General features: G+C 41.3%; 1 protein-coding gene and 1 long non-coding RNA gene across 7 annotated transcripts in view; one reads left to right on the top strand and one right to left on the bottom strand.

Moving 5' to 3' along the window:
* ubr3 (ubiquitin protein ligase E3 component n-recognin 3) overlaps positions 1–21,870 on the bottom strand; it is a 606,570-nt gene that overhangs the window by 214,572 nt on the left and 370,128 nt on the right. For all 5 annotated transcript variants that reach the window (XM_072475854.1, XM_072475858.1, XM_072475857.1 and 2 more), the window contains one exon: positions 19,289–19,374. In XM_072475854.1, coding sequence (XP_072331955.1) covers positions 19,289–19,374 — 86 coding nt within the window. The remainder of the gene's footprint in view (positions 1–19,288; positions 19,375–21,870) is intronic.
* LOC140390904 (uncharacterized) lies at positions 12,185–21,758 on the top strand. 2 transcript variants are annotated; one of them, XR_011934955.1, is made up of 4 exons: positions 12,185–12,341; positions 18,306–18,382; positions 19,800–19,949; positions 21,419–21,758. It is a non-coding gene; the product is annotated as an uncharacterized lncRNA (long non-coding RNA). The 2 variants fall into 2 exon arrangements; XR_011934951.1 differs by having other exon boundaries at positions 19,800–19,942.

Genomic DNA, 21,870 nt, shown 5'->3' on the forward strand with positions numbered 1-21,870 from the left:
AATAGGAACTCTCAGATGGAAATAGGAACTCTCAGTGATGGCGTGAATATGGCCAGAAGCTCATCTCAAGTGATCTCAGGTAGATCAGCATAATTTCAGATTGTTTCCAGAAAAAGGGACTGAGTCAGTCTTTAGGGAAAGGAGTTTGAAGTGAAGATTGAAACAACTTCAGACTTCTTGATATTTAATTGGATGAATTTTCCACTCACTCAGTACTTGATGTCGGATAAGCAATCTGATAACTTAGCAACTGTGGAGGAGTTGAAAGAAGTGGTGGTGAGGTCAAGCTGGGTGTTGTCTTAGTACATGTAGAAAAAATGACAACCATGCCTTCATATGATGTCACCGAGGGGGTAACATGTAGATGCGGAACAGGAAGGGGCTAAGGATAGATTCTTGCAGGGGACCAGCGGCAAGCTGCAGGAACAGGACTATAAGTCACTGTAAGTGATTTATTTGGCTACAACTATTGATAAGAATGGAAATAGGTGAGAGCAGTTCCACCCTGCTGGACCACAGTGAAGAGGCACTGGAGCAGGATGATGTGGTCAACCATGTCAAAGGCTTCAGCAAAGTCGAGAAGGATGAAGAGTCACATATGATAGAATTTGTGAATCTGACATGAGCTGTTTCAGTATTGTGGCGGGCAGAAACCTGATGAGAAGGATTCAAACGTGGAGTTCTGTGACAGGTGAGGTCAGATTTCAGAGTTGACAACACATCAAGGGCATTTGAGAGGAAAGGGAAATTGGAAATGGTGTGGTAGATTGCAAGGACACAGTGGTGACACTGATGGTTTTTTGAGAAGAGGGGTGATGATGGCAGATTTAGAGAGGGACAAAGGCTGGAGAGAGAGAGCCTTTATAATGAGGGAGCCAGAAGTGCAAGTTGGAATGTTTAGTGCGAATGGGATCAAGGGGTGATAGGGAGGTGAGTGTCACGGACAAGATAAGCTCAGTGGGGGGGGATGGGAAAGAACAGACAGAAAGATGTGAATTCATGGCTCGGGAAAAGGGCAGTATTAACAGAGGCAGCTGATCAGATTGTCTCAATCACAGCAACAAAGATGTCCATGAGTGTTTGCACTTGCTGCTGGAGGTGATACTGGGAGCGACAGAAGAGAGGGGTTTAAAATGCCTTACTATAGAAAAAATAAACTGAGGTTTCTTTGCATTTCAGGATGATCCTTGAATAGTTTTTTTTTAATTTGTTCATGGGACATGGGCATCGCAGGCTGTGCCAGCATTTATTGCTCGTCCCTAATTGCCTTTGAGGGGGCAGATAAGAGTCAACCACATTGCTGTGGTTCTGGAATCACATGTAAGCCAGACCAGGTAAGCATGGCAGATTTCCTTCTCGAAAGAACATTAGTGAGCCAGATGGGTTTGTACAATCGACAATGGTTTCATAGCCTTTTAATGCCAGTTTTTTGACTAATTCAAATTTCACCATGTGCATTGGCGGTATTCGAACTTGGGCCCGCAGAGCATTACCCTAGGTTTCTAGTTTACTAGTCCAGTGACAATGATTGCTGGCTAGTAGATGGAAAATGGAAGAAGCTCTTCTCCGTGATTTGGCACCAACAGGGTGCTGGCCGTCAAATGTACGCACAGGGTGCATGATCTCCTCATTGCTGCTGCTTCTGACCAGAAGACTGCACACAGCCTCCTTTTTTTCTCATTTCAAAGGCGGCAGCGACTACCATTCCCATGATCGGGATCGTGTGAACACTGTCACCGATCACTTTGTGACCCTCCTGACACCCACACTTTGAAAATCCTTGCTTTAAGGGATTGAAGCATATAATAATGAGTGTGTAGTGTGATCCAGTTTTGCTTTCACGTTTTCTTGAGCAAAGCACATACACACACATGTATATCTGTTCTCGTGTGCCTAGTCTCAATAAATGAATCAACGTGTTTGCACAATCCCTTATGAGCGATTGGTTTCTTCATATCATTATAAAACACGATAACAATAAGGTTGTAGGACAGCCTCATCAATGCAACCGCACAAGGATCTTGCGAATCAGAACAAAAGAACATGTGTATCCTCCAAGACAGGGGCATGGCTCTGGTGAAAAGAGATGGAATGGCTCCGCTCTTTTCCCACTCCTCATCTGACCACAATAGTTTTTTTGAAGGACATGTTTGCCAATTTAATGAGCGTTCAACTATTTACGTATTGTGACTGTAAAAGACAAAAACAGAGAGATCTGCTTGATGTTTTTTCAAAGGAAAAGAGGATAGTATTTATCGTTGTTAAACCAGTCTAAGTAAAATAATAAATATGTTCCAACTTAAATGCACATTTGCACTCAGGTTCACACACAAAGAGGGAGGATAGATTCAGTGACACTTTTTACGTACATAAGGATTAAAGTGATACGGATCTCAGGTTGAGGACGTGGGTGGGTGGATCCAAGCCGAGCTCAGTGTTCCTTTAGGCTTGGGTGAAGGTGTTGGCAGTCGATTTGTCTTTTCTTCTGGAGACAGCAGCTGCTACGGCAATTTTTAAAACAGATCTCTGCCTTCAGAGCTCAGATACTTAGTGAGGGAGAGAGGAGAGCGTGCGAGAGAAAGAGCAAGCGGAGGGAACACATGGGGGTCTAGCCACTTGCACATTTCTGCTTCTGTCTGTGAGCAGGAAAAATCAGTTTCTTAAATACAAAGTTTACTGGCTTGTGTTATGGGAGAGGCGTTTTCAGAATCCCAAAATGTATCATGGAGTTCAACCAACTTTTTCCCTGATCTGTATCTCCCTTTCTTTTTCTTTTTGTTCTGCTAGGGCTATTCTTTCTTTTCTCCTTTCTTCTCTCTCCTTTTCTTTTTCCTCTCTCTCTCTTTTTCCTCTCTCTCGCGTATTCAAGCCGCTTTAATTCTTTCTCATGTTCCATTTGTTTAATTTGCAACTGAACGTTTGCCATTTCTAATGAGTCAAACTCTATCTCAGGCAACTTTAAATGCTTAACCACTGCTATAATTAGCTCATCTTTTCGCATTTTGTCAGGTAATGTTAACTGCAATGTTTTTGCCAGACACAACAGTCTTTTAGTCTCTGTCCGTAAGGTACTGCGTGTGACAGTCTCCACCCCCAAAAACATCTGAGCCTCTGAAAGAGCCATTGTCCATAACACACTTAAACTAAAATACCACACCGGAAAAGCAACAATTCTTCACTGTCTTTAAGTTCACAAAAGCCAATCCAATAGATAGACTTGTATCCCCCTCAAGCCCCTATTTGTTATGGGCGAGGCATTTTCAGAACCCCAAAATGTATCATGGAGTTCAACCAACCTCCCCCATTAATGTATTTGTTGCTTTTCCGAGCACACGGCTTGTTCTCCAGGTGTGATACAGCAATTATGGACAAATGGTTTTTAAACACAAAACAATGTTTATTCCATGAACTCAACTTAACCCTTTTAAATAAACATTGGATCTCTTAACACCCCTTACTTCAAAGATAACCCCGAAAAAGTTACAACACTAAATAATCCTTCAGTTATTCCTTTCAACATCCAAGAGAGACTTTACACCTTTAAACAGAAACACATCAGGTTAAAGGCATTACTATTGAGTTTAAATCACCCAAATGATCCAGAGATAGTCTTTCATGGCAGAGATCACAGCAGATCCAGCTCACTGAAAACACACACACCCCAAGCTCTTTTCAAACGGAAACTAAAAACTGCAAAATGGCTGATCTAAAGCCCAGCTCCACCCACACTCTGACATCAATGCATTTCACTCAAAAAAACACCCAAAGCCTTCGGCCCTCAGCTACCCAGTAACTACAGTCACAAGGTTTGTAATTTTAAACACAATTAATTTTATTAATTTCTTTTAAAATTTAGAGTACCCAATTCTTTTTTTCCAATTAAAGGGCACTGTATCATGGCCAATCCACATACCCTGCTCATCTTTGGGTTGTGGGGTGAGAGCCACGCAGACACGGGGAGATAATGTGTCATCTCCACACGGACAGTGACCCGGGGCCGGGATTGAACCCGGTTCCTTGGTGCCGTGAGGCAGCAGTGCTACTCCATTTAATTTTATTAATAACAGTAACTACAATAAAATGTGCTGCAAATTCAACAGGTTATCCAATTCCTATCCCCCCCCCCCATTTGAACCCACACCACCCTCTACATACACACATAGGACAGACAAACACAGAGGGAAGAGGGGTGTAAAATAATAAGGTAAAGTAAAAAGATGAGTCTTTGTTTCAGATGGTTGTTTCTTGCACACTTTCCTTCAAGGATTTCTGTTCAAGATTTATTTTCCAGTCTGTATTGGGTTTCATTATAGATTCATTCAGGTCTCTGCAGTTTCACAAATACAGCAGCTTTTCTGGAGAAAAACAAGGGAGAGAGAGTCCTTTTGCCTTAGCGTGCAGGTCTCCAACTGTGTTTTCTCTAGCTCTCTGAAAATCATCCCACTCAGGTAGGACCCAATCACTAATGTTACGGGAAGAATATGGCCTTTTGAAAGATTAATTGGCCACCAGCCAACCAATTGAACCAAGTCCCACCAATCTCTCGGGTGCTGAAAAGTCTACGTTTTGCTGTCCAAAGCAAGCACAATGTACTATGTTGTAACTTTCAAGTTCCTCATTTCCCTTGCTCAACGTAAAGATATGTCCATTAAGCATCTACAGATCAATATGATAACAGCAAAAATAATGAAAGGGGGGGAAAAAGGGAATGACCAGGAAGGACCTTGCATACCTCCCTCCCTAAAGGAATGAAAGGTCAGGACACAGATGTTTCATTATGAGATATGCAAGACATAAATCACAAACATATATCCACTCATCCATCCCGATTATATAATTTACCTTCCAAGTCTCTACATTGGGAACTAGTCAGCTCTAAACCTATGACAAAGCATCCGCTATCACATTATCCTTTCCAGGGATGTGTACAATTTTAATATTGAACTCCAATGGAATAATCTTGCGTTCTGGGTTTTAAACCTTTCTATAAATGCAGGCGGATTATGGTCCGCATAAACTAAGCTTTGTTTATTGTCATGCCGGACATATACTTCAAAATGCTGAAGGGCTAGTAGCAATGCTTTTCAATTCCCTTTCAATGCTGGAATGCTTTCTCTGGAATGGACTTCGTTTTTAAAAAAATCCCACTGGCTTCTCTATTCATGCATCATCGTCTTGTAGTAGCACGCCCCCTACCCCCAGGTCACTGGTTTCTGTGGCAATTTTAAATGGTCTGGGGATGTCCAGGGCGGCCAGCACCGGTTCGCCCACTAACATGGCTTTCAATCTCCCAAACTCTACTTCTGAGTTCTGTGGCCGACAGAGTTTTTGCTCGTTTCCAAAACATATCTAACATGCACTGCATTTCATGCTCTAGCTGAGCCAGTCTCTGTGGTTTTAGTCAAGATGGATGTGGCTTTATTGGTTTGGAGTGTCCTATATCTATGATTAGTTAACCAAGTGCCCCCTGGTGTTTCCCTCCGAATCTTTATTAGATCTTCTCTCCGCTATTCTTCTGCTGACAGGTTTGCAACTTTGGTTTTAGGACTCCCTTGAATACCTTCAAACAGTGTCGTTTTCACTCTCTTCTTCAAAATCAAAGACAATGTGCCTCCTTCAGCCAGGTTTCTGATTATCCAAATTGGAGGGGGCCCATGAAGGAGTTCCTTCTGTGTTTCTGTCTCTTTCTGTCTCTCGTGTAATGCAGCCAGACTTTTCTGATTGTCCAATAAATGTTTATCTAAATTTCATGGATCTTCTGCAACCAAACTACAAGCAGTATTGTTAATGCTGAGGGAAATATTTGGTCCATTTTTTGTCTATACGAACAGTTTTCAACGCAGCTTTACATTCTCTCCTTTCCTTCACATAAGACCATAAGACATATTGAACATATAGGAGCAGAATTAGGCCACTCGGCCTATCGAGTCTGCTCCGCCATTCAATCATGGCTGATATTTTTCACATCCCCATTCTCCTATAAGAAAGATATGGGCCGGTATTCTCCCCTACTCGGCGGGGCGGGGGAATCTGGCGTAATGGAGTGGCGGGAACCACTCCGGCGTCGCGCCGCCCCAAAGGTGCGGAATTCTCCGCACCTTTAGGGGCCAAGCCCTCACCTTGAGGGGCTAGGCCCGCACCGGAGTGATTTCCGCTCTGCCGGGAAAGGCCTTTCGCGCCATGCCAGCCGGCGCCGAAAGGACTTCGCCGGGCGACGCATGTGGGGGAGCGTCAGCGGCCGCTCACGGCATCCCCGCGCATGTGCAGTGGAGGGGGTCTCCTGCCTCTGCCATAGTGAAGACCATGGCGAAGGCGGAAGAAAAAGAGTGCCCCCGCGGCACAGGCCCGCCGGCCGATCGGTGGGCCCTGATCGCGGGCCAGGCCACCGTGGGGGTACCTCCCCAGGATCCCGGAGCCCGCCCGCGCCATCTGCTCCCGCCGGTAAGGTAGGTGGTTCAATCCACGGCGGCTGGCGAGGGTTGACAGTGGCGGGACTTCGACCCATCGCTGGCCGGAGAATCGCCGGGGGGACCCGCCGACCGGCGCGATTCCTGCCCCTGCCGATTCTCTGGTAGCGGAGAATTCGGGACACGGCGGGGGCGAGATTCACGCCAGCCCCCGGCGATTCTCCGTCCCGGCGGAGGGTTGGAGAATCGCGCCCATGGTTACTTTCAGCAACAAGTAATGCTGAGGGTTCAATGAGGAATGCAGGAGAGCATACCAGAAACAGAATCAGGCACACCTTAAAAAAGAGTGCCAACCTGGCGAAGCTACAACACAGGACTGACTAGATGCCTGATAAGTAGCATGTGATAGACAGTACGCTCAAGTGCACAACCAACGAATCAGATCCATAATTTCCTTGCATCTACTATATAATGTCTGAGCATAATAGGTGAAAAACTATGGCTGAGATTTTTCACTGCTGCTCTTGATGAAAGCTGTTCTGGGCAGCAAATGCTGGCCTTGCCAATGGCACGCACATCCCATGAGCAAATAAAGAAAATAAAAGCTATCAGGGTACAAATGCAGTCAAACATCCAAGAATGTTATCTACAACATTATTTTTCTCCCACCTTTCTATCTTCCCTTGGCCAAGTAACTAAATGTGTTTCCATATTTAGCAACACTATGCTACAGAACACAGTACAACAGAGGACAAGCTATATGAGGCTGTAAATGTAAACAGCATGTCAAATCAGATTTAAAAAGTTACATTTTGCTGTACCTTCTTGTAAAAAGTTTAATTTTGCATTACCTTTCCAATATACAACTTGTACTACTTTTTTTAAAAAAAGATTGTCATTTTACATTTATTCGGACAATAATGCAAATGAATAAATGTGATGGTTCTTTATTATTATTTGATTATACAGTATGGAAAACTGACAGCAAGTGATTTTGCCAGGTCCAATATGCTGGAGAATTCTTATAACAGTAAATAATGAACAGTACTAAACTATTACTGTAAAATTATTTGATATCTTTCACTGGCAACAGATGATGTTTAAACCAAAATGAATGGTCACATTCAGCAAACATGAATGCGCACAAGTCAAGTACTGACTGCTATTATAAGAAAGTCCAGTTTTCTGATAACTGCATTAATAGTAGGTCCACCAACCAACCATCCCTGTCAGACTAGCTCTGTCACCACCGCAGTCAGGTACATCAATCATTGCTAATTTCCAGTCCCCAAGAGCATCGCTTCTTCAGAACGAAATCTACTAAAACAGCACTTGACCCATTTATTCCCATCTCCTCTCTTGATGCTTGTTCCCGTAATGACTCACCTGGGACATAGCTTTCTTTTTTCTGCAGTATCTGATCAACAAACTTTACAACGTTACAAGTACAATGTGGACTGCTACACTTAATCACAGAATAGACACCAATTTCAAGAACCCATCAATCAACCAGCCAAGTAAAGATTAATGGAATTTTGTTACGGTGCCAATTGTGATATATCAACCTGACTGATGAGGACAATAACAAAGATGATATTTATGTAATATTTATGCAAACCAGATAAATATACATCCAGAAAATGCGCAATGTGTCTTTTAGGACCTTATGTGTTACTCATTACTCTGCAAAAAATGAAGAAATTACCTTTACTTCATTGCAACAGTTTTACTTATTTTCTTCTGTATTTTAGCCAAGTTACTTTATTTGAGCGTAAATGGAGGGCTTGTTTAACTGGGAACTAATGTAGGTCAGCGAGCAAAGGAGTGATAAAGAATTGGGACTTGGCACAAGTTAGGACATGGGCAGCCAGGTTTTGGATGACTTCAAGTTTACAATGTGTAGAATGTGGGAGGCCAGCACTGGATGTGTGCTCGAATAGTCAATTCTAGACGGGTTCAACAGCAAATGAGCTGGGACAGAATTGAAGACAGATGATATTATGAAGGAGCTAGGTGGCCTTAGTGTTGGCGCAGATATGTGGCCAGAAGTTCATCTCAAGGTTAAATATGGCACCAAGATTGCTAACAGACTGGTTTTGTTCCAGGCAGTTGCTAAGGAAATGGATGCAGTTGGCAGCTAGAGAATAGAATTTGAAGCAGGGACCCAAAACAATATTTTCAGGCTTCCCAATATTTAATTGGGATGTGAGATAACCAATCTGATAATTTAGCAACAGTGAAGGAGTCCAAAGAGCTAATTGTGAGGTATAACTGGGTGTTATCAGCATACATGCAATAACTTTTGGATGATGTCACTGTGGGGAGGCATGTAGATGAAAAATAAGAGGGTCCCAATGACAGATACTTGGGCAACACCAGAAGTAACAGTGTGGAGGCAAGAAGAGAATCCAGTGAAAGTGATACTCTAATGGGATAGATAAGCGAGTAAACAGTCAAGAACAATCCCACCCAGCTGGATGAAAATAGGCATTTGAGGTGGATGTTGTGGTCAACCGAGTCAAAAGTTGTAGAAAGGTCAAGAAATTTGAGATGGGATAGCTCACCTTTGTCGCAATCGCATATGATGTAATTCCGGACTTCAATAGCCGATTTGGTACTAAATTGGATGGAAAGCTGATTGGAAGAATTCAAACAGTGTTCCTGGGAAAATGGGCACACATTTGGAAGGATGCTACATATTCAAGGACGCATGGGAGGAAGGAGAGGTTGGAGATAGGGGCAGAGTTTGCAAGGACTGGAAGGCCAAGGGTTTTTTTTAAGGAGGGGTGATAATTACAGATTTAAAGAGCTGAGTGACAATAATTAAAGACGGTAGAGCTGTAAATAATATCAATCTGAATAACCTCACACAATGCCGGTGGAAAGAATAAGAGTACATCGATAAACTAATCATGGCTGCTAGACAGTCTAAATCAAATCTTGCAACTCAGTTCTTTCACGACGCAGGAGTAATGTTCCTTTTAAAATTTAGTTTCTCTGTGCAGTCAATTTTTAAATGCATGGTCCCTTTAAATTATTTTGTACAGCCACACATATGCAGTATTGTTCATAGAATAAGGCCTGTGCAATACTTTCCAGGCTCTTGTGCAACTTCAGGAAACATTGCTCAATAGCAACATAGGAAGTATTCAGGAGAGATAGGGAAAGAAAAAAAATAGATGAGAACAGTATTGAGAAAGGCTATATATCACAGTTCTAGAGAGGTGATGTCCTGCGAGAGTGCAGATGAGACTACTGAACAAGGATATATCGCAGTTCTACAGAGGAACGATGTACTGCGAAAGTGGGGACGACAGTATTGATCAAGGACAATATCACAGTTCTACAGACAGACGATCTACTGGAGGTTTCAAAGACAGAACCTATTTGGGAAGAGCTAAGGAAAAGAAAAACAGCTGTTACATTGTTGGGTGTTGAAAGGGGGTAAGGTAAGTAAGACAAAAGTAGTACAAAACCCAACATACACCTTTATACTTGGGATTGCTCTATAAGCAAGACCAACAGGATCAATTGCAAACAAACATAAACCCGAGTAATAGGCAACACACTTCTGGGTATGGGCACCGAGGATAGTGAATTGCACACTAAGCATGATGGAACATCAACCAACCAGACTTGAACACATTCCTAGGAAGTACAGGCTGTTCAGCTCAGCAGGAATTTTCCTTATCCTCAGCTCCAAACAGCATTGGTTGATTAGACAATGGTACTGTAGTACTGTTCAGAGACAGAAGTAAGATAAAGATGACTATTCATACAAAGCATCAAGGACAATGGATAAGAAGAATCTGGGAAACATCGGACGATCATGAGTTAGTGAGGCCCCGCAGGTGCATGAGCTGGTTGCCCAAAAGCGATTTTATTAGCCAATGTATGTAATCTGCAGCTGAGGCAGGGCTGCTGATTTTTCGAAATTGAATAATTGTTGAATCTAAAGCAATGTAAGGTAGAGTCAATCTGTCCCAATCTGTACGTTGGCAAGTAAACAACGTCTTTACCAGAGTTGCTGTCTCGATGAGTCTGTGTGTTAGCTGAGCTGTCATTAAGAGAAGGATCCCACGTGGAAGCCAGCTCAACACTTCATCTCAGAAAACACTCCGGCAGGTGTTTATTATGGATCTTCAAATGGAAGACAACAACAGCGCTGGTCAAGGAAGACCTGGTGGAGTGCATTTAAGGAGTACCTTCAGGAGTGGGACACCATCTGGGCTGGAGCGAAAGGGCTGCAATGGTCCAGGGCCGGTGGCTGAGTCTTGCTGCCTATTGTCCAGCATGGGACTAGAAGAACTAAGCCTAAGTAATTATGACAGGGAAGCAAATTTGTAGGAACATTTTATGGAAATATAAAAATAGTGGAGCAGTAAAATTAGGAGACTTCAATTACCCCAAGACGGATGGGGGAAACAAGAGAGTAAAGTGCAATGAAGGTGAAGAACTCCTAAAATGTGTATAGGGGTCCTTTTATAATCAATATTTTTAGCCTAACAAGGAAGGAAGCCATGTTGGATTGAATTCTCAGGAATGAAGTAGGCCGTACGCAAGAACATCTGGGCAATGAATTTTAGCGATGTAAGAAAGGTATGATACAGAGGGTCTGGAAACCAAGACTACCCAAAAAAAGAGCTTAACGAGCAATAGTAGAACTTCAAGGCAGAGATACTTTGGTTACAAACCAAGCATATTCACAAAAGAAGGAAAGATGAGACATTATAGCTAGGGATCTCTGGATGACAAAGGAAATATAGGTGAGCTTAAAACAGAAAAGAAGACTTATGTCAAAGGTAAGGCATAGAATACAGTAGAAAACCAGCAGACTTTATAGAGTAATGCAAAAACAAAATTCTGCAGATGCTGGGAAGCTGAAAAAAACAGAAAATTCTGGAAATACTCAGCGTCTGATAACAGGTAATCTCAACATGAAACACTAGACCATATTGTGAAGTCTGCCTTATCCAAAATGACACCGGATGGAGTCCCTCACCCATTTCAACAAGTCCTATTTTCTCTGGTAGGGGAAGGGAGCAACATATGATTCAGACATGTGGGAAAACTGAATCTAGTGCACAGTTCAAACAGACGCCACTGGAGTGAGGTCCATTTAATAATAATAGTAATCGCTTATTGTCACAAGTAAGCTTCAATGAAATTACTGTGAAAAGCCCCTAGTCGCCACATTCTGGCGCCTGTTCGGGGAGGATGGTATGGGAATTGAACCCGCGCTGCTGGCATTGTTCTGCATTACAAGCCTGCTGTTTAGCCCACTGTGCTAAACCAGCCCCTTTCTACAGAATATGGCTTATAATTTATAAAGAGTAGATATGAATGCTCGTAAAAGACAGATATGGTCTGTGGAACTGTCAGCCTGTCAAGTTACTTCAATCCCCTGCCCTTTAAATGTTGAGAACAAAATCAGTCTGCAGTGTCTTGGAGCTGAAAAAATACCAGCGATGGCTGTTGCAATAATAATAATAATCTTTTGTTGTTACAAGTATGAAGTTACTGCGAAAAGCCCCTACTCACCACATTCTGCCGCCTGTTCGGGTAAGCTGGTACAGAAATTGAACTCTCGCTGCTGACCTTGTTCTGCATCACAAACCAGCTGTCTAGTCGTGTTTCGTTGTCATAACCCTAAGGGCTTTCATTATAGTGTTACCATTGTTGACAGTTTTCAGAACCTATCATGTCACAGTAGGGTAGTCCGAGAGTTCTCAGTTTCACGGAGAGCTCCAAGAGGGTATTAATGGATTTACTGTCAATTTATAAGCGATTAAGTATCCTGGAGGATTACAATATACTGAATGGGCTTTTATCAATTCGGGTTTTTTTAAATATGCAGTGAAGTCTGCAATACGGAGAGCTTTATTTTATTTCATCTCAGCATAATTTCTGATCTCAGCTCATGGTCGATACTGGGTAAGTTGGCACGGAGGGTGCAAGGGCAAATAACAGTGAGTGGGGGTAGGAGTGTTTGCATGAGTTGGCACTAATTTGGCATAGGTGCTAATATGGGCATGGCGATTGGTGGGGGGAAAGACGTTGACATTGAGGCTTATGAGTGGCCATGGTGGGGTGGCTGTGTGCATGGGTGGAGGCGGTGAGGGCCTAATATTCAAACACACGACTGGGACAAAGTGTCAGAACACTGGGGCGGGCCTTTTAACCCTTCTGTCTCAGCACTCGGCAGCTCCTACGGCTGCCTCTTAACTGTTTCAGATGGCGGAAGGACCAACCCCAGCACAGGCCACCTCCCCACCCCACAACAAAGATCCTGTTATTCAAAGCACTTTTTCCTGAGGTTGGTAGGGCAAGTCGACTGAGCACTCACCTCAGGACTGGGCGGCACGGTAGCACAGTGGTTAGCACTGTTGCTTCACAGCACCAGGGTCCCAGGTTTGATTCCCAGCTTGGGTCACTGTCTGTGCGGAGTCTGCACGTTCTCCCTCTGCCTGCGTGGGTTTCCGCCGGCTGCGCCGGTTTCCTCCCACAAGTCCCAAAAGATGTGCTGTTAGGTAATTTGGACATTCTGAATTCTCCCTCTGTGTACCCGAACAGGCTTTGGAATGTGACAACAAGGGACTTTCCACAGTAACTTCATTGCAGTGTTAATGTAAGCCTACTTGTGACAGTAAATATTATTAAATTAAAATTAAAAATCTGGGTTGTTAACTGTTTCTCTCCACCAATGCTATCTGACCTGCTGAGAATATATAGAATGGAAGGGGAAATTAATACAAGATTATAAGAAGGTCTTACAAAGGATACAGAAAAATATTAGTAGGCGAAGATTTTGGTATCGGCGATACAATTTCAAACTTTGTGGATGATACAAATATTTGGCAATGAAGTAAACAGGGAACAGCAGACTTTATAATAGAAAGACTGGTGAAATGGGCAGACACACAAAAGTATACTGAATGCACTTTGGGAGAAACAACATGGAACGGTAGTATAATTTAAATTATATTATTTCGAGGGATGTGCAAGAGTAATGGTACTTGAGGGTACACATTCACAAATCCTTGAAGGTAGTGTGACGAATTGTTACAGAATTATGAAAACATAAAGGTTTTCAGCTTTATAAATACGGACACCAAGTACAAGAACAAGGAAGTTGTGCTTTACCTTTAACCCATGACCAATTTAGTTTCAGGTGGAGTATTACATGCAATTCTGGGCAGCACACTTTCGGAAGGAAATCAAGGTCCTAGGGCTGTTACTGAGGTGGTTTCTCAGGATGATACAAAGGATGATGAATTTCGGTTATGTGGAGACATTGGAGAAGTTGGGATTCTTCACCTTTGACAGAGAAGGCCAAGGGGAGATCGAGTGGATGTATTTAAAAATAGGAGTTATTTTTAGATAATCTAGAGAAACTATTTCATCTGGGAAATGGGTCAATAACCCAAAGTCACAGATTTAATAAATAATTGGCAACAGCACCAGAGGGGCAGAGAAATGTATTTTTGCAGAGGTTGGTGAGATTTGAAATGCACTATCTGAAAGGGGACTGGACTAATACATTTTAAAAAGCAATTGGACATATACTTGAAGAGGACTAATACGCAGGGCTGTGAGGATAATAATAATCCTACAACACCAGGTTAACGTTGGACTTTAACCTGGTGTTGTAAAACTTCTTACTGTGCCCGCCCCAGTCCAATGCCGGCATCTCCACGTAAATAATAATAATCTTCATTATTGTCACAAGTAAGCTTACACTAACACTGCAATGAAGTTACTGTGAAATGTAGCCATCTAAAATGGCCACCTGCAAAGGACCATGGGAATTATGACCAAACCAGAACTCAGACAGATACACAGCTTATGTGTATCTAAAACACAGGTAACCAGACCTGACCGAAACCCCCGCTCGTTTACATTTCAATGGCCCATTTTCCCAGGACAATAGAATTCCAATCAAGCAACTGGTACAGCCACAGACTGATCGGTGCCACTCCCTTGCTCAGAAAGCATAACTGCCAAGGTCAATGACCGCTAAGGACCTGCCCAGCTACCAAGGCACCCGCCCCTTTATTGGCCGAAATCGAAGAGAGTGATCAGAGCCCTGTCGAACTATTGGGTCCAAGGTTAAGGACCGCCCCAAAGAGCACAAAATCCCAGGGGGAGATAAAAGAGAGCGCAGCCATGTGCTCTGTCTCTCTTGGATCCGGCCTGTGCCTAACCCAATTGCAGCAGGAACAGCCAGCTAACCTGAAGACCAGCGATCGCTACCTGACAGATGAGCCAAGCAGAGACAGAGCCACTTTCTTCGAACCAGCCAAGTGAAATCCAGATAAAGGCCTTTATCCATTTGCACAGTGCCTGTCGCCCTGAAGTTAAGTAGAGGTTATTGTAGCTGATAGGTGTAGTTTAACTCATAGTAGATATTGTGTTTGCATGTTGAGATAACTCTTGTGTACAACAAACAAAGAACAAAGAAATGTACAGCACAGGAACAGGCCCTTCGGCCCTCCAAGCCCGTGCCGACCATGCTGCCCGACTAAACTACAATCTTCCACATTTCCTGGGTCCGTATCCCTCTATTCCCATCCTATTCATGTATTTGTCAAGATGCCCCTTAAATGTCACTATCGTCCCTGCTTCCACCACCTCCTCCGGTAGCGAGTTCCAGGCACCCACTACCCTCTGCGTAAAAAACTTGCCTCGTACATCTACTCTAAACCTTGCCCCTCTCACCTTAAACCTATGCCCCCTAGTAATTGACCACTCTACCCTGGGGAAAAGCCTCTGACTATCCACTCTGTCTATGTCCCTCATAATTTTGTATACCTCTATCAGGTCTCCCCTCAACCTCCTTCGTTCCAGTGATAACAAACCGAGTTTATTCAACCGCTCCTCATAGCTAATGCCCTCCATACCAGGCAACATTCTGGTAAATCTCTTCTGCACCCTCTCTAAAGCCTCCACATCCTTCTGGTAGTGTGGCATATAAATAAACCATCTTTTGAACTAACTAACTGGTTGTGTGGTCATTTGATCGATATAAGGGAAAGGCTTGTGGTTCACCGAGACAAATAAATAGAGCAACAGAAAGGTGATGCGTGAGATTAATTGGACAGCTCCTTCAAAGAGTTGATACAATCACACGAGAGATTGAATGTCCTCCTTCTGTGTTGCATGATTCTTGACAGTTGACCTTTTTCTATTCCCTGGTTAACTAGGCAGGACATTTTCTCCCAGTGTTACCTTTCTAACAATGATCCATTGGCAAAAATGATTTAAGGGAAAGATGCCTTTCTGAATGTTATCTGTCCATGTTGTTTCTTCTGGTCATTTTGTCTTCAGTTGATTGGGATTTATCTAATGTATTTGACTTGGCAGAACATAGTTGCCAACCACGCAATTTTGGAGTGGACAATCAAATTTGCCACTGTTGCTTTTGCTCACATCAAGGAATAACAAAACTGATTTTAGCACTTGGGCACAGTGACACATAAACTTACAACTCATGCCTTTATACCTGGGCTCAGCTTCTGCCCCTTCCCCAGTGGGTAGTAATAAGCATGTGTTACTTTCCTTGCAGTGCAAACTCAGTTTATTCTGCTCTGTTAACTTGGAACAGGGATATGGTCCTCAAGCTGTTGCTTCACAGCTCCTGGGTCTCAGGTTCGATTCCCGGATTGGGTCACTATCTGTGTGGAGTCTGCATGTTCTCCGCTGTCTGCGTGGGTTTCCATCGGGTGCTCAGGTTTCCTCCCACAGTCCAAAGATGTACATTAGGTGGATTGGCCATGCTAAATTGCCCTTCGTGTCCAAAAAGGTTCGGTGGGGTTACAGGGATAGGGTGGAGGTGTGGGGTTTTCTTTCCAAGGGCTGGTGGAGACTCGATGGGCCGAATGACCGCCTTCTGCATTGTAAATTCTATGATTCTAGGAATACAATCATGGCTGATCTGATTGCAACCTGAACTCCTTCCTGCCAGCCCCTCATAACCATGAACTCCCTTGGGCATTTTCCAATGACCCAGCCTCCATTGCTCTCTGGAGTAGAGAATTTCAAAGACTAACGTCTCTCAGTGAAGAAATTTCCCCTCATCTCAGTTTTAAACGAGAGAACCTATATTTTGAAACTGTGCCTCCAGGTTGTAGATTCCCCCATGAGGGGCAACATGTATCAGCATCTACCCTGTCAAGCCTCCTCAGAATCATATATGTTTTAATAAGATCACCTCTCATTCTTCTAAATACCAATGAACATAGGCCCAACCGTTCCTCATAAGATAGCTCCTTAAATCTGCAAATCAACTTAGAACGTATTTTCTGAACTGCCTTCAATGTCAAATTACAGCCTGTCCATTCCAGGTAATTTGAAGACATTCCTTCAGGGCAGTTTTATTGCCTTGGGTAGGGAACTGCCCCAGGTCGAGGGGCTGGGCTTATTTCACAGGATCCCTTTCATTCAACTGTTCTAAGGTTTAGCTGGACACTGCAGAGCCCAGTACTTTAGAAATGAATGACTTTCTTTGTTCTTACATAGATTTGTTCCTGAGGTCGAAATAATTCCAGTATGTGTTGGGTTTGATCTCAGGCACTGTGCAACTCCCAATAGCTGAAAGCCTAGAAATTCTGATGAATTGGTCCTTGAATGTTATTCTTGGAGGAAAACAGTTTTACATATGGTTGGTACAGAGAGACAGGTTGATAACATTACACTATTAAATGATATTTTTTTTTTAAAGCCACGTAAAATTAAATAAAATGCAACTTATGCAAGTACAATGCACATATAATTCATGGGTCACTGCATGTACCTGATATTCCAGCCACTTGATTCTCTCTAAAGTTACGCCTTGAAGATCAGCTAGATTTACTGGCTAGTCTGTATTTACTAATCTGAAGCACACAACTCTTATCACCAGTCAATAAAATATCAATAGTCAGACCTCATTTCAGGAAATATGCCTGTAAAGCACCTATCAGGATGGGCCTGTACACATTGGAGTTTAGAAGAATGAGAGGTGATCTTACTGAAACATATAAGGGGATTTGGTAGTGTAGATACGAGGTGTAGGTTCCCACTTATGGGAGAGACTAGAACTAGGGGACACAATTTAAGAAAAGGTCTAATGTTTAAGATAAAGATAAGGAGACATTTTTTCCTTCAAAGGTCGTAAGTATGTGGAATTCTTTTCCCCAGAAAGCGGTGATGTTTGGTTATTGAACTAATTAAAGGCAGAGTTACACTTATTTTTAATGGACAAGGGAGACAAAAGTTATGGGGGGAAGACAGCAAAATAGAGTTAAGACCATAACCAGATCAACCAATATCTTATTGAATAGCAGAGCAGGCTCCTATTCAAGCTCCTAAGTCCTATGTTCCTATCACTTCTGACATCCCTATGACTTGTTAAAAAAAATTGTTAAAGAAGCTGAAAAAGCTTACTGAATAGGACTTTGCAGAACCTAGTAAGTGTGCATGCAAATATATCCTTATTCATTTGATGGTGAAGCTTGCCCAAGATTATTAACTTGACTTAATGGTTTTGCAGAGACATGAATAGCACACTAAGCACAGTGATTTCAAAAGGTTCAGAACATTCTTGTTATATCTGGAAGACCCGCTTCAAATGCCAATTTGCAAGAAGAATTTTCCTCATGTAATGTGCACCCAAAGAATATTTGTTCTATCTTCAAGAACTTTGCACCTTGTTTCTGAACAAGATTCATATAAGAATATCTATTTTCACCGAAAAATGAACTGAAGTGCAGAATTTGATCATAAAACATCAACAGAAATCCTGGCATACAGTGTTCTTTAAGCAGAAGCTATGGTTATATGTTTTATTCCAGTTGTATGTTTTTCTTTTGACCTGTCAGCTTGACTGAAACTGTTTCTCGATTTTTGTATGTTTTGTAGGCTGGCAAGTTTGTGTGAAAGCTTATCCTCAAATCGCATGCATGATAAAACGTCAGATTAGATTCCTGCTACTTAAGGTGAGAGAGAAACTAATTCTAAACTGCAGGGATGAGAGTGGGTGAAGATAAAAAAGTTTGAAAATGTTTTTGTGACAAGGAATCATGTACACATTATGGAAGTAGCAAAGTCACTGCAGCATGAGGGACAAGAAAATTAGAGCACTTTTTATGATTTGTAGTGAAACGCAAATGCTCTAGATCACTTCAAACTGAAAAATGACATAATTACATATAAAGATTAAAAAACTGACATTTATATAATTTAACACTGGCTGCAACCCAATCCTAATAGTTTCTTGCTTCCAATATGTTATTTGTGGCTGACTTTTAAGAATAAAGCCAGTTTTGTGCAAATGGCTTTTAAAGTGGTCTCTGTAATATGTGCACATATTGCAGAGGCCACTTTACATCTAAACTAAACTTGCCCAATAAAAATCAATTCCTTGTTTAATAACCATATTTATTTTTTGAATTTCTTCAGTAGCACATAGCTGAAGGTATTTCATCAAAATATTTATGGATTTGCTTTTCTTCACATACTTTATTTGCAACTCTCTGGACACAGGTGAGGTATAAACTGACAAAAGACCTTTGGTCAAGACACAAATATAAGTCTGTACCATTCTCACAGCAACACTTCGAAAGGCACCTGCAATGATTGATTCTAAATATTAACATTTTTGGCTCAAATTTATTTTTATGCGGTTAGAAAAACATTTTATGGGGTGGGATTCCATAATTAAAAAGTTGGAATTCTGCCAAAAAGTGGAAACTTCTCAACCCTGAAACTGGCAAGACTGACTTAGGAACAAAATTATGAGAAATCATCTTATCCCATGCACCACTCGATAAGCACTCTTAGTTATAGGTGAGTAACTGGCATTTAATTAAAAATTGACACAAATATTTGATGTGTGCACTTACTTAAACAAGATCTTTTTGTCGTTGCACTTGCTCCTCCTAAACACAAGTTTCCTCCTCGATGAACCAATTCAAGCTCCAAATTCAGCCTGTTCAAATTAAAATACAATTACAATTTTGAAATAATAATAAATTGAAATTATGTCACTGTCTTTATACTCTTCACTTTACAATTAAAAAGGTATACACACACACTCATTTATGAATGAAACTGCAAACAGCGAACTTCATTTGGTGCCATTTGGATTTTTGTGCAAAGGTTCAAACAAAAGAACTGACTGGAAGTGCTTTAATATTTCTTTACTTTATAATTATAAAATGTATAGTAGTATAAAATGTAGAAGCATTTTTTCCAATAATATTGTTTTTTCTGTGTAAAGGTTTCAAAATCCAAAATATTGTAGAACATTATCCCCAAGTCATTAGTTTAATCCACCAAGGTCTCAAATTCACTCTTAATTCCCTCTGCTGCTCAGAATAATGCAATTTAACATTGATAATTTTTACTGCGTAGGTCGCTGTCTGTTTGGTGCTGATAAGAGCTTCTATGCGACAAGAGAATTTTCCATTCTTCGGGCAGTTTGCTATGTTCACTGAACTTCCGAAAACTACCAGTGATGGAGCAAGAACTGGAGATTTCAGACCCATGGCAAAACAGTTAAGAGTCAAGTAACATGATTCAATTCACTATGGGGATACAAATGAGGGATAATATTTTGTATCTTATTAATGTCAGTGTGCATGATGCTGTATGGAAAAGAAAATGGTTTATTAAGACCAATGAAGTTCCAAGGCAACCTGAAAATCAATATTTACAGAACAATGTTACAGTTAATTGAAAACATTATGAAGACCATCCTCTGCGATTTAAAAGTTTGTAAGTGTGAATTTTGGGAGTGTTATTACATTTAGAAACCATGATGCTTCAAACTAACGGGAAACACAATTTCATAACTTAATGTTACAATGAAGATATTGGGACAAACTGCATATTTTGAAAACTTATCAGAACTGAAAACACTCAACTGTCAATCAAAGATAACAAATTGCATATATTTTCTACATGTGTTGAAAGATTTGATGTTTGATGGTTGATTGTTTTTGAAATAATTTCATTATTCATTCTTTTCAGTTATTTTTAAAAATTGGTAATTAAGAGGTACTGCAAGTAATTCTTCCTTCCAGCTAAAGTTGAAATTAGGCTGGACCATCACTTCAAGTCCCAAGTATGAAATGAGCCTGGCAGCAGATGCATTAGACTCTACTTTTGCAACTGGACTATGAAACTCTCAATGTAGTACAATGTCAATGTGAATGTGAAATCCATATAATACAACTTGTTATACTAACTGTGATTTACTTGTTAACTACAACACAAAAAAACTTGCAAACAAAACAAAATCTATTGATTTTCTGATATTGATGTTCTGTCAGGCAAGCTTAATTTGGAGACTCAATTATGGTCTTCAATCTTCACACATGGTAAGATAACCTGCTGACCAAATTATTTTCTTTGCTGCCTGCCCGGTTGTTCCACCCCCCCGCTTCCAAAACAGATGGGAGAGATAAACAAGACCCATCTTACCAAAGAGAAAAAAATAAGACACGGGGTACTCCAAAACAGGCCATGATCATGCAAATGCTAACTTGCACCAGGAGCAAATGAAAGCCATGTCGAATTTCATCGATAACCAAAATGCAGCAAAAAGCAGAGATTCAATGCTGCACAATCCCAAATTATGCAACCCAAAAATCAATGGGCAATAATGGAATCCCAATACTCCATATTTGGCATGCTGCTACTGTATCTTAAATCTAATTCCAGAGTGCCTGCCATTAAATAGACAACAGTTTGCAGGAGTGAGCATCATCCCCAAACATGAAAATCCAAAATTAGTCTGATGAAGAGAGTCCAAGAAGTAGATCAGCCTCAAAATCATTACCCCTGAATTAATTTTATACTTGACTAAAGATTGAAAGTTGTAGTTATTTATAATACCAAGAGGAAGATTTAGTTTACTTGTCTTGTCACATTGATTTCTCCATGTCTCAGTTAACATGGGTGCAAGAATTACAGGCTCAAGTGCCAAGAAAGAAAGGCATCGGGATAACTTCTTGTGCATCTCAAAACAGGACAAAGCGGCAGTCAATAATTGAAGGAAAGAGTCGAGTGAAGAAGTGAAGTGAATCCCAAGAAGAGAGGGATTAAGTTACCATTATACCTTTCTAGAAGATCTGGAATAAACAATTCAGCAACGTAGAATCCAAAAACCCTATACAACCAACTAGGAAATGACTGCAAGAATGACAAATTCACATTTTTGTTTAACAAGGTAAAAAAGTGTGAGAATGTCAAATTATATTTATGTCTCATATTCACAAGGGTAAAATGCTCACATTCGTGCTGCAAGAAATGTATTACAGGTAATACTTTTATTGGAGTCCTCTATAACATACTAATGTTGTTTTTGCAAAAGAGATTAACATGAAAAAAATCATTTTGAAACAACCCTGAATGTTGGAGTCACCCTGGATGTTTTTCTCCGCAATTAAAGTGTACTTCAAATAATTTTAAAACTGAGGTA

The sequence above is a fragment of the Scyliorhinus torazame genome, chromosome 2 (assembly GCF_047496885.1).
Source record: "Scyliorhinus torazame isolate Kashiwa2021f chromosome 2, sScyTor2.1, whole genome shotgun sequence".
NCBI classification, from domain to species: Eukaryota; Metazoa; Chordata; class Chondrichthyes; order Carcharhiniformes; family Scyliorhinidae; genus Scyliorhinus; species Scyliorhinus torazame.